Genomic DNA, 12,588 nt, shown 5'->3' with positions numbered 1-12,588 from the left:
GCCTCACAGATTCTATTGTTCTTACAGACCCACTAAAGTAGGCATAGGCAACTGCGGCCCTCCAGATGTTTTGGGACTACAACTCCCATCATCCCTAGCTAACAGGACCAGTGGTCAGGGATGATGGGAGTTGTAGTCCCAAAACATCTGGAGGGCCAAGTTTGCCTATGCCTGCACTAAAGTATTCTGCTGACATAAAGATATTTTGAATGTAAAAAGACAATGCTACCTTGCTCAAATCCTTCCCGCAGAATAATTTTGGCAGATGATGGCTGTGTTTCACATTTTAAAGAAAGAAGATCCTCTAGCTCTCTCTGGAGCTGCAGATATTAAAAGAGGAATGGAAGAGCAAGTAAGAACAAAACCATGCACAGAGGTGAATTTAGATAGGGTAAACAGCATGGGGGTAAGGGTTAAAACTAGGAGACAATGCCTTTTAAGGTTGTTTTTTAAAAAATAACCCTAAGCGTCTTCATTTTAACATGTGAATACAGTTTCAGAGACCAATACATACAATGTCTTTTGCTCTACATTTATTGGGTTTTAAAAGGTGAGCATACTTTGCATACCCATTATTTCAATAGAAAGTGTGACTTGTAGGGAAACTTGTCACATAGAAAATCATAACCTAAGAGGCATAACAGATACCATATCTTACTTTCACAATCCAAGAGAAATCTGTGTATTTTGCATTTTTTTTACAATTTCTCATATAACAATGACAAAAATGAAATATCTTTTCTAGCAATTTAGAACTTTCTGGTAATTTAGCTTTTGGAAAATATTCATGTATTGATTGTACAGCCATTCCTGAAACAATAAAATTTTAAATTGTGCTTTGCTCTTACCACCCATAAGAGCCTTTGCACTTGACAGGAATTGTACTTTTCTTCTATGTAACGGTGCATCAGAAAACCAAAATTTTATTAAGGGTTTTGTAAGATTTTTTAAAAATAAAATTATTATTATTATTATTTGAATTTATATACCCAGAGAATAGAAAACCACAAAAACTCCCCACCCCAAAAAAGCACGTTTTAAAAGGACATACTGAAGGAATGACCGCCAGGTGTGGAACACACTTCCACCCGCAGACAAGCCTCAGCTGTCTGAATATCATGCCCTCTATCTAACCTGTGGTCTGCCATGCCCTGTCTGTGACCTTTGTCTCCTTCATCATACACTGTACAAGGGCAAAGTGATGCAGTGGAAACAGGTGCCAAAATAACTTTGTACCACCCTATGATTGCGTGATTGGAAGATGTAAAGGGCACAGTCCAAAATGTATCTGACTGGTTTTGCATATTGTGCTAATAAAAAGAGCTTCGTCAGAGCTAGCTGGCAGCTTGCTTGTGCACAGCTCACCTGCATTACCAACTCCTGCCTCATGCCTTCACTTCACATACGATCCTCACAACATTTAAAGTAAGACAGTTAACAAACCTGGACAAGAGCCACTCACTGGAAAGACCATGATCTTAGAAATGTTTGCAAGAAGACCAGAAGATGCCATAAAACAAATCAGACCATTGGTCCATCTACCCCCCTATCGTCTACTCTGACTGGTTGTGGCTCTCTAGGGTTTCAGACATAGGACAGTCCCGGCCTTACCTGGAGAGGTCAGGGATCGAAGCTGAAGTCTTTTGCATGCAAAACATGTGTCCTACCACTGAGCCATGACCTCCCCCAATATTCCGTGTTGAAAATCACATTTCATATCACAATATTTTCCTGACTCCTGCCTGAAACCCGAGAGATCCACTGTCGTTGAAGGTCAAGAATACTGAACGAGATTGGCACATACATAGCTGGATTTTGAGAATTTCTCCATGCTGATAAATGACTCTCAGAAAGCATCTTGTAATACCCTCCCAATGATTCTATAACCAAAAGGATTTATTGACCTGCAGCTGTAATTCGACCTACTTGTTCAGCTGTAATATTTGTTGACATAAGGTTGGTGGTGACATTGTCCCAGGCAAGTCTGAACCATCCTGTACCAGATAGTATCAGCATCTATAAAGCAGAAAGACCCTTGCAAAGTATGAGTATTTATTTCATAGTGGTATTAATATGGAAACTTGAAATAATTATTTCCTAGCATTGTAGAGTTGGGACCATGAGGACAACCTTTCAGGGTTGTCAGAGTTCCCAACATTCACCTTAACTACAACATCAATGTGATCACTGTCATTGAAAATTAACTCCATAAAATCTGTAGACCCATTCTATTTAGCAGCCACTGAAAAAGCACTACTAGAATTAAGTCAGTGGTTATTATATAATTCAGGCCAACCATGAATCCCAGCACAAAGAAATACTAGTTATGAATGTGATAATCCCTGCAAATCCCTAGTTCTTCTATAGATTTTGCCCAACGAGGAACTCAAAGAGACTTGGAGACAACTTTCACAATCTTTTTTTAAAAAACAACAATAAAGTTCCCATAAATTGTTATATTCGGGAACCAGTGAACTAAATGTTTTCAACACACGTTGATATTTCCTGGCTCAATGCATTTTTGATTACTTTTGAGTATGTGATCAAATGGTCACAAACGTCAATCCACAGGGAACTCAACCAACATTTGTTCTGATTCAGCAGTAAAAAAAACAGGTTTCCCAGGAGAAAGCAGCAAGACCAAAAGGGGGAAAAAAACCCACCTCTCAGGAACATGACTAGAAATCACTTGAAATCATGGGAAGGGCCCAGAATCACAACTCCTATGAATATGAGGCTCAGCTCACAACCATGAGACTAACCTGTATTTCAGGAAGCCTAACTGCACAGGCATGTATTTTGTGCTTCTCTCTGCGATAGGTATTAACCACACTGGGATTCAGCCAAGTATTGTGAATCTGGACTCCAACTCTCATTCCATTCTTTGGCGACTTCCCATGATGCACAGCTTCCAAATAGTACACTGAACCACCAGTAAGCTCAAATTTCTCAGATTTTGGCTTCCAGGGGTGGCTCCAGTTCTCATCCCAATGCGCGGACCATTCAGGAATGCCAGCAGGAATAGATGCAATTTCCACCTGTTTTCAAGTAAACGACAGCAGTTATTTATTGCATTTTGACCCACCTTTTTCTGCAAGGAGCTCAAGGGGGCATGTACGGTTCTTTCCCTCCTCGATTAATCCCCAAATGTAATGACACTGGGTGCCTGTCTTAATTTCAGCTGGTAATTAATTCCAGACAGCTGGAGATGCAACTCTAAAAGCCTGGTTTCTAATACAAACTAAGCGCACCTGTAGGACATGCGCAAATAAGGTGATCAGAGTAGCCAGATGCGCGTTTGGCTAAATAACAGATCTGTTACTTAGCTAACAGTAACCTGTGGATGGCTTGGAAGAAAAATGGGTTTACATCCCTCGGTGAGGGAACATAAGAGCTCACAAGGTCATTCAAAACATAAGTAGCCACATCAGCAGTCTGTCAAAGGAGCTTTCTAATTCCAGCTCATTTTGAAAATGAATGGCACTAAATATTAGGCAGAAGATCCATTGTGTTCATGAACTTTGGGGAATGGGCACCACTTTAACAAAACATAACCAGACTAGAATTTTGGATCATGCATGTCACATATTTTGACAGCACCTCTGAAGACAGGTGCTCATCCACAGTGCGTTTTCCAGGCACAGAACTGTGTTTTAATGCTCAGAAACTATACTTCTATCCAGCTTGAATATCAAGAAAGTCACCTCTCAACTGTCCTCTCTCTAAGGGCGGATCTGCACTCATGGCTTATAATGTTAGAAATGTCTTATTAAAATGTGACACCAGAGGGCGCTGCAGAGCAGTGAGCCACCGGCAAACTGCCATTAAACGTTATAGAACATTATATTTAATAACATTTAAAAGATCAATGTAGATCCAGCCCAACTCTCTCTCCTGCTTTTCCTTTTCCCTTCCAAAGTGCTGACTCCGCCCACCTCTGGTGAGCTGCACCAGCAGCCAATCAGAGGGAGGCTACAGCTCGGCCCTCTGGTGGAAGTCCGCGGGACTGCACCACCAAACTGGTGGAGGTGAGCTTTCCGTCACAGAGGTTGATCATTTATTTTGATATCTGGCATATTGGTCTTGTCCAAAACCCTTTCATACAAAAGAGGACAAGAAGCTGGAGGTTAACTCTCCTCATTTTTTATATTGTATGTTTTGTCAAAAGTATTGAGAGGCATGGTGAAAATGCATACTACTTCTGTTGAACCACAACTGCAGAATACATTGCCACATGTCTAATGAGTTTTAGGACACTATTAAAGGCCTTCTCATTCAATTTCTTTCTGTTCCACCAAACCTTCCATGAAATTATTGGCGAAGCTGTTCAAACTGCTATTTTATAGCCTGCATCATACATCACTTTAAACCATAGTTAAACTCAGCCAAACTCTTCCCCTGTTACATTGCTTTGAACTAAACCATGGGCTTAATGTTATGTCCAAACATTGGCTTAAGGCTTGTTTCTTTCCAAACGCTGAGCTTCCAACTAAGGTTTGCTCTTGGCTTATCACTTACAGTTTGTTTGGTGTAAACAAACCACAAGCTTGCTTTCAGACATAACACTAACCATGGCTCAGCTCCATGCAGCCCTGGAGGAGCAGAGTGCTCACAGCAGCATGCACCAGCACATTGCACATGCGCCTGTATATCCGTTCAAACTATGGTTTAAGGTAACAAGCAAACAAGGCTCCTGTAATCTGCTCCTTAACGTTTTGCTCGTCCATTTCTATTGGCTATTAATGGTTTTATGTATCATTTATGTGCCAGAAATCAGTTTTAATGAACATATCAGAGTGCTCTGTAAATGATAGCTAAAGCCTTTATATATCAACCTTTTGGGCTCTTCCACACCTGCCCAATGTTCCTGACCCTTCTTTTGGATTCTTTTAGCTTCTTTTAAATTCTTATAGATTTTTATATTCACCTTGTGTTTTAATACCTTTTAGCTTTCTAAAGCACTTTTTAGATTTTAAATGCTGGTCTCTGACCGTAATAAAGATTTGTATTGTATTGTATGTGTCATTTTAATATATGGCATTTTGTTTATACAACTCAGATTTTTTTAAAAAAGATGTTGTATACTCATTTTATAAAAATAAAATCTGACGGGCTAGGTGCATTTAGCCCTATTTTTCCTTCTGAAAACCAAAGGTACTGCCTACACATTTTCATATAGCAACATATCCTAAAGATCAGGGTCACTACCCAAATACAAGTGATTATTTCCTACAGTTTCTCAATCATGGAAAGAAGCAGAGTCCGCACAGTCTTGTCCATTTCAACAAAAAAAGCTGGTGTAATGAATCAAAACATGGCTGGGACATTAATTCAAGTAGAAACCAGCATTTTCTCTGTATAATAATGGCGCCAATCCAAGTGATACCTTTAGAAGACCATTAATAGGGGCCCAAATATTGGCTCATTATAGGATGATCAGAATTCCAGAAATTCATTTTTATTTCAGCCATGACAACAGCTATTTCCCCCTCCTTCAACACAGGGCTAGATGGGGGACCTTACTGTGATTTCACCCTGAAGGAAATATCTCACAGTTAAGCATTATTACGTACTTCACTGGACTATTGTTCCACCCAGCCAATCACAGCACCCGGAGCCGGTCCCTCATTTGAATGCCTCCCACTATATAAGAGCACAGCTGGAGTGAGGTCACTGTCACTTGCAGTAGGACAGCTAAGCTGAACAGGAAGGCAGAGAAACAGCAAAGCCATGTCTGCTGTCCAAAGACGTAGGAAGGCTTACTACCAGAGAAGGAGGCAGAAGAGATCGCGGAAGATCCTGAGCAGACGAAGGCGGCTACATTCCAGGCGAAAGAAGAAAGCGAGGACAAGACGCATAGTGAGGTATGCAAGGAGTCACTATCAAAAGAGGCGCCAGCCCATGTCCCGGTATTTCGACAGGCGGATGAGGGCCAACGTCCTTTCAGCCCACAAGGCCAAGCACACCATGTGCTCCCAGAGGAGTAAAGCCTATAGCAGGAAGCCCTCACGGATGGGCAGGCCAAGGAATAAGAAGCATTACACTCGGACGCGCTCAGGCCTTCTGCACGCCAAACTAAAGAAGAGGGCTGCGATCAAGGCTAAACTCAAGAAGGCCCTCAAGAAACATGCTAGGCGTACAGGTACTTCTGCTCTGAAGAAAGCCCAAAGAAAGCCACGTCGAACTGAGAACGATATTTTCTACAGTTTGGCCAACCCTTCCATGCCAAAAGCAGCGTCGCCATCAGAGGACCGGCAGACAAAGAAACAGTCTGTCCGCTTCACCACCCCTGGCAACCCAAAGAACAAGGAGATGGAGCAACAGGAAGATCTCTCCACTGATAACCAATCAAGCCAGCAAACAGTGACACCCAAGAAACGTGGCCGGCATGCAGGCACGTCTGTTTGCAAAAGCCGCTAAGCTAGAGGAACACCCACCACTCTTCTCAGAACAACAACCTGCAGGCCTCAAGGGGGGAATGGGAGAAGGGAAAGGGAAATCACCCCCCAGCCTGCTTTGAAGATCCCAATATAAAGATCCTTTATACTTTATCCTTGAGGAGACCATCTGCACCCACAATCCCGTGAGAGAACATTTCTTTATTAGCAAGAGATGAACAATCACTTTAACCGAAAACTAGAGAAAAGATTTGTCATCATTTGGTAAACAAAGGATTGTTGTATCCAAGGTGTGCATTCCCCCAAGGAACATCTTAAAATACTAATAAAGCTGGATCTTTTGAAAAATGTGTGGTGGAATTCTCTCGGCTACTTAGGGACAGTTTAGGCAAGGGAGTGTTACATTTGAGAAGTCATAACAAATGAAGTTTCCTTGCATGAGGCAGATAAGTTATTTAGAATATATTTATTTTCCTCCCTAAGCTAAAGCAATTTAAAAATCAGTTATCATCAGCTATTTCCTCTCTGGTCAGCAAATGATTCATAATCACTGTGCTAGACTTGTCTTCTGAATTTCACTTAGGCCAGGAATTAACTAGATAAAATTAGGCAAGCTCCTCTTATTTCAGAGTCTGGCCCCAGCTCCCTGCTACAAGGCTAGAATCTTAGAATTTATAAAGTTGGAAGGGACCACCAGGGTCATCTAGTCCAACCCACTGAAACATAGGAATATTTTGCCCAACATGGGGCTCCAACCCATAGCCCTGAGATTAAGAGTCTCATGCTCTGAGCTGTCCCAGCTGTCTACTAAAGTAATGCATGGGAAACAATTTGAACACTCAAAAAGCCCTGTATAAATGTCAAGAAGCTGTAACATTCTACACAATTTATATTTAACAAAGGGGGAAAAATCAACACAGATCCTGCTCTGGAAGTCTAAACAAAGGGCAAGGCCAGCAAGTGCCACAATGCAAAGTTATAAGGATCACAGAATTTTAACTTTTACTTGTAGTAATTTATGGTATTGGTACCTTGCTTTGGGGGTCTTCGGACAGGCTTAAATACAAAGAAGCCTTGTCATCTGCCTGGATCCAGAATGTGTAATTATTGGTCTGAGGTGCCACAAAAAAACCATATAGTCGTGCCCTGGGTAACAAAACAAAAACATTAACGAAGCAAACTTCCAGACAAATAACAGGCTTCCACTGCTGTGGGAAAGATGAGTTACATGAATGACTTTAGTTATTACACAATCATTTTAAAAGACTTACCTTTATAGAACACCACTGAGACATATATGTTATCTCATCCCAGAATAAAATGTTAGCTTACTAAAGAATCTCCAAGAAACTACCTATAAAAACGAGCCTTTCTTGCATAACTAGTGTTATGAAATTAGTAAACTCATTAGTAGTTCATTCTAAAAAATAAAAAAATAAAAAGTAGGAAATGTAGCTCCCTATTGATTGCCTCCCCCCACAAATTTATTTACACATATGAAACCGACCAGGGAACCTCGCGGCTCCTGCCAGTTCCACCTGTAGGTTTAGAAGCAGCAAGTGTAAAAACTGAGAGGGAATGTTGTCTTCAGGTAGATTTCGTGAAAGTCAGTCCGGTTTCTTTCCTTAAAAGTTATCAAATTTTCATCTAAGGAGATTGTTTCAGGTGCTGATTAAATCACAATTTCAATCACATCACAATTTCCAGACCCAAGGCACCTTCCCAATATATGTTGTCATTCTATTGGGTAAATGTTTGGATAGGATATTAAAGACCTTTGGGGAGATTTTGCCATTTCTTCCATAAAGTGAATTTCTCTTTTCCCACAACATTGGTCAGCTGTATTTTTTCTCTGTTCTAAATATTCAAATACAATGAACATCTATGGAATCCCATATTCTGTGCAAATGGTCTGTGAAGATTCTGCAGCTGAGCCAATTCTGTCTGGGTCATGTGCTATGTCAATAAATGCTAAGGAAAGATGCTCACATTTTATGGTTTTATATCTTGATTTTATTCCATGAACCGCCCTGAGACCCCCAGGTATAGGGCGGTAAATAATAATAATAATAATAATAATAATAATAATAATAATAATAATAGCCATTGTGATTCCCTACCTCTCTAGTACTGTAGGAATGAAACCACCTGGGAGGGACGAGAATTACACCAATATAATTGGGATACTTGGTTGCAGATATTTTTCCCAGTCAATAAAGACAGATACTGGGTTCTCCAAGGAAGGTCAGATTTATTTATCTGCGCGGGGGCTCCAGCAGGATCTCACCCAAAGACTGAGCCCCTCCTTGTTCTCTGAGGTTGCCTTTTATAGTATGCGGCAAACGACTTCTTACAGGCTTACTCAAGCAGGCAAAAAAAGCAGAACTTTACTCATTCAGGCAAGAGAAACAGAACTTGTTTTAGCTTTCCACCCCCCTCCTGTCCTGTTTGCCCCAAACTGTGAGCATGTGCAGATTTCTTGCCCAAACCTGCAAGTTTAAAAACAGTCACCAGTTAGCTCATCCCTTGTGACTGACTTACTGACTTTCTAGCATAGACAGCTTACTCAGGACTCCTGCTAATTCTGGAGGGTGGGGTGTTGAGGTGATCTCAATTTGGGCCTTCTATCAACTTCTCCCCCCTTCCCCCCAGTAGTCAGTACCTTCTAGATCAGGGGTGTCAAACTCAAATTCATCGGGGGCCGCATCAGCAGTTTGGTCATCTTCAAAGGGCCGGTTGTATCTGTAGGACTATGTGTCCACTCTTTATTATCATAAATTATTGTCACCAGCGCTAGAGGGCAGACGTTCTCTGGCTTGTAGGCTGCCGCGCATGCGCTGAAGAGGCGGCTTTCTTGTGTCAAAAAAAAAGGCGAGAATAAAAGGTGAAGGCTGGCGGCCGCCGGCAGCTACACGGGCCACATGGCGAGGTCTGGCGGGCCGGATTCGACCCGCGGGCCTTGTGTTTGACACCCGTGTTCTAGATAGTTTCAGTACTCAAATGTTACCAGAGTGTACTGGGTCCATGGGGAAGTAGCAACGTCCCACCTGAGTAAGAACAGGCTTTAAGCTTTCATTCAGCCAGCCAGTATGGAGGTGCTTATGAAAATGCAGGAAATTTGACTATCAACTGCTCACCTATCAATCCAGACTCACTTGAAACTTTGCATGATAAATACATTGGCTCAGACAGGCTGAGCACACACTGCTTCCCTCTATGTATCCAGCACACTCCCACCTCTGGTTTGGGAACCGATGTGCTGTGCACACAGCATTAGCCACAAACCCATACCTATCCTGTGGTTTCTAGTGAAATATTGCTTTATATACCTTTCCCCCAAAACCAGCTTCAATCCAAACTGAGAAAAAGAACAACTTAGCTGTGTTTTCACCTGGTAATGTGTCCAGGGAAAGGGGCCTCTCTCTAACCAAGAAATCTCAGGGCCCTCAAATTAATCTCCATGTTCTTTAGAGGAAGCCATGACAGTTAAGCCGCATGTAACACTCATTGTGGATTGTAAATATATCCCAAATTCCTGTAAAAAGAACTCCACTAAAATAGTGCGAATTGTAGTACACACCAGAGTCCTCAAAGATCACTGATTACCTGAATGTCTGTTGGCTCCCAAACTGGAAATCTAATGGAGAACTGGCATTAGGGACAAACTGCCAGCGGTACCCAGGAGCAGCTTCGGTAAAATCTGTGTCTGATCCATCCCAAACCTCAAAAAGAAGTCCTCTGTTTCCTGAGAAATTGGGGGACAAGAACTTTATCATCTGCAATGAATGGGTTAATGCATCACAACAGAAATGGACATCACAACAACAGCAGGTGTTGGCTAAGTAGGCAGAGTCTTAATTTTGCAAGTGAACAAATGATCTTGAATCCTACAAATCCATGGCTTTGATCATTGTTAATATTGTATTTGTTAATACAATTAATATGAAGCTAATGCTGAAACATCAACCAATCGCGAGGGAAGCTACCACTTGGATGCGCCACAATAAAAGTGCACCTGGTTTAGGGCCATTGAGTCTTCTGTGCACACCAACGACTCCAGTTGTACAGACGATCTTTCGTGGAATAACGTGCTTAATTTGGCAGGGACTGCCTGGAGGGTGGGAAGAGAAACATGAATGAGAAGGATAGCGCTTCAGAGCAAAATGCCAGTCCAAGCTTCTTAAAGGATCACCAGCACGGACGTACCAACCACATGCTTCAAAGGAAATGAACACATGTTGTGGTAAACTTCCAGAAAAATTCACATTTCCAGAACCATGAAGACTGATTTCAACATTATTACCTGCAACTGTGACCTGCACAGGTGTATCAAAGAAGTCTCCTGTGATGGTGAGATCGGTGCCACCACCCAGGCTCCCTGCAGCTGGAGACACTGAAAATATTTCTGCAGAGGAAGTAAAATAATTGAAATTTAGTTCCGTTTAGATGTAGGTTAGCTAAAATGAAATGGCACAACCACGTGGTTTATATCACATAGACTCTTTCTTGCACCATAACAACCCCAATCCATGCTCAAAAGAAATTATTAACATTGGACACATTTCTTCTGAGCTGCAGGTTTGGGGAGCTCTGCAAAATTCAAATTCAAACTAACTGGGAAAGGAGTAAAGCGAATAAAAGAATAATGGGCTGCAGGACAATGGTGATCAGGTTTAAAATCTCAGTCTAGAAATTAATCCCACTTTCTCCAGCAGATACAAACACACACAAGCACACAGTGTTTTAATCATAACACAAACCCCTAGTTTCATGCTATACAAAAGGTTTGTGCTCTCCTTCTCCTCTCTTCTTCTCCAGCAGGAGGAAAATCTAACTTTTGCTTTCATTTTCAGCAGTGGCGTAGCGTGGGGGGTGCAGGGGGGCCCGGCCGCACCGGGCGCAACATCTGGGGGTTAGGGGGCGCAAATCCACGGGTTAGGGGGCGCAAATTACTTGCCTTGCCCCGGGTGCTGACAACCCACGCTACGCTACTGATTTTCAGCTAATCACAGAACTGTGGTTAGTTCTAAATGTGGTTAGGGCACAGATGGGCAACCAATTTTCAGCTGAAAGACCAATTTTCTCAGGGATAATCTGTCAGGAGCTGCATACCAGCAACGGGGGAGGGGAGATCTGGAGTAAAAACTGGGCAGGTCCAGAACAAAAAATGAGCAAGGACAGAGTCGAGGGTGAGTGAAGCTGCCCCTGTCCCCTCTCTTCTCTTCCCACTTTTTCTGTTTCATTATCCTTTTCTACACAAAGAAATTACAGCAGATTTGTAGACTGAAATGGCAATGGGATTAATTCCAGAATCCTCTTCAATGAAAGACTGCAGGGCAATATACCTGAGAATGTTTGGTACAGGAAAAGGTCCTGTTTTGCGCTGATAAGCCAAGCATCCTTGTTCACCACTGACCTGCAACACAAAAGTGAGTGAGTGAACAACAGAAGAAAATTAAGACTGGAATATGTAAGATATTCCAGTGCAGAGTGAAAAAAGTAAATGTGTGCAGAGCTGCAATAAGCTAGTTGTTTGGGGAACGCTTTCATCACTCACCCCACATGTCATGGGAATCTGCTGCATTATTGGCCTCCAGAGGGCGAACTTGGTTATTCAGTCATTCACTCATGAATTGCTTCCCATGAAATATCCTGAAGCTATTTAACAATAGCAAATTTAACAATAGCTATTTAACAAAGGTCCTTATAGTTAATTCTATGGTTTTCCCAGTAGTGATGTACGGAAGTGAGAGCTGGACCATAAAGAAGGCTGATCGCCGAAGAATTGATGCTTTTGAATTATGCTGCTGGAGGAGACTCTTGAGAGTCCCATGGACTGCAAGAAGGTCAAACGCATCCATTCTCGTTTTTTGAATGCGTTTTTTTTTGTAATCTTTTTCTTCTTCTTCTGTTTTTTTTTCCTTTCTTTTCTTCTTTCTTTCTTTCTTTATACCTTTTAAGTGTATGTATATGTATACATGTATCTGATGTCGGATGTGTAATGCGAATCTTTTTTCCAATAAAATAAATAATAAAAAAAAGAAGACAGGAGTGCCTGGCGTGCTCTGGTCCAGGGGGTCATGAAGAGTCGGACATGACTAAACGACTAAACAACAACAATTTAACAATAAGAGCATCGACACTAGACTATATATAACACTGAGGCAAAAATCTCCCCTTTGAAGGATTG

At 41.8% G+C, this 12,588-nt stretch overlaps 1 protein-coding gene across 2 annotated transcripts in view; it reads right to left on the bottom strand.

Annotated features, from left to right (window-relative positions):
* The window catches only part of PKHD1 (PKHD1 ciliary IPT domain containing fibrocystin/polyductin), a 242,667-nt gene that overhangs the window by 212,488 nt on the left and 17,591 nt on the right, over nucleotides 1–12,588 (bottom strand). Inside the window, exons 10-17 of one of the 2 annotated variants that reach the window (XM_081905883.1) lie at nucleotides 11,744–11,814; nucleotides 10,702–10,803; nucleotides 10,414–10,509; nucleotides 10,005–10,143; nucleotides 7,430–7,544; nucleotides 2,763–3,038; nucleotides 1,927–2,016; nucleotides 230–320 (exon numbers count right to left, since the gene is read on the bottom strand). In XM_081905883.1, coding sequence (XP_081762009.1) covers nucleotides 230–320; nucleotides 1,927–2,016; nucleotides 2,763–3,038; nucleotides 7,430–7,544; nucleotides 10,005–10,143; nucleotides 10,414–10,509; nucleotides 10,702–10,803; nucleotides 11,744–11,814 — 980 coding nt within the window. Of the gene's footprint in view, nucleotides 1–229; nucleotides 321–1,926; nucleotides 2,017–2,762; nucleotides 3,039–5,386; nucleotides 5,451–7,429; nucleotides 7,545–10,004; nucleotides 10,144–10,413; nucleotides 10,510–10,701; nucleotides 10,804–11,743; nucleotides 11,815–12,588 lie in introns of those variants that run through there. The other variant, XM_081905884.1, reaches the window with a different exon arrangement.

The sequence above is a fragment of the Podarcis melisellensis genome (genome assembly GCF_964234715.1).
Source record: "Podarcis melisellensis genome assembly, chromosome: 3".
Lineage (NCBI taxonomy): Eukaryota > Metazoa > Chordata > Lepidosauria > Squamata > Lacertidae > Podarcis > Podarcis melisellensis.
The sequence above is the reverse complement of the archived record's forward strand: the minus strand, read 5'-3'. Positions and strand labels throughout refer to the sequence as shown.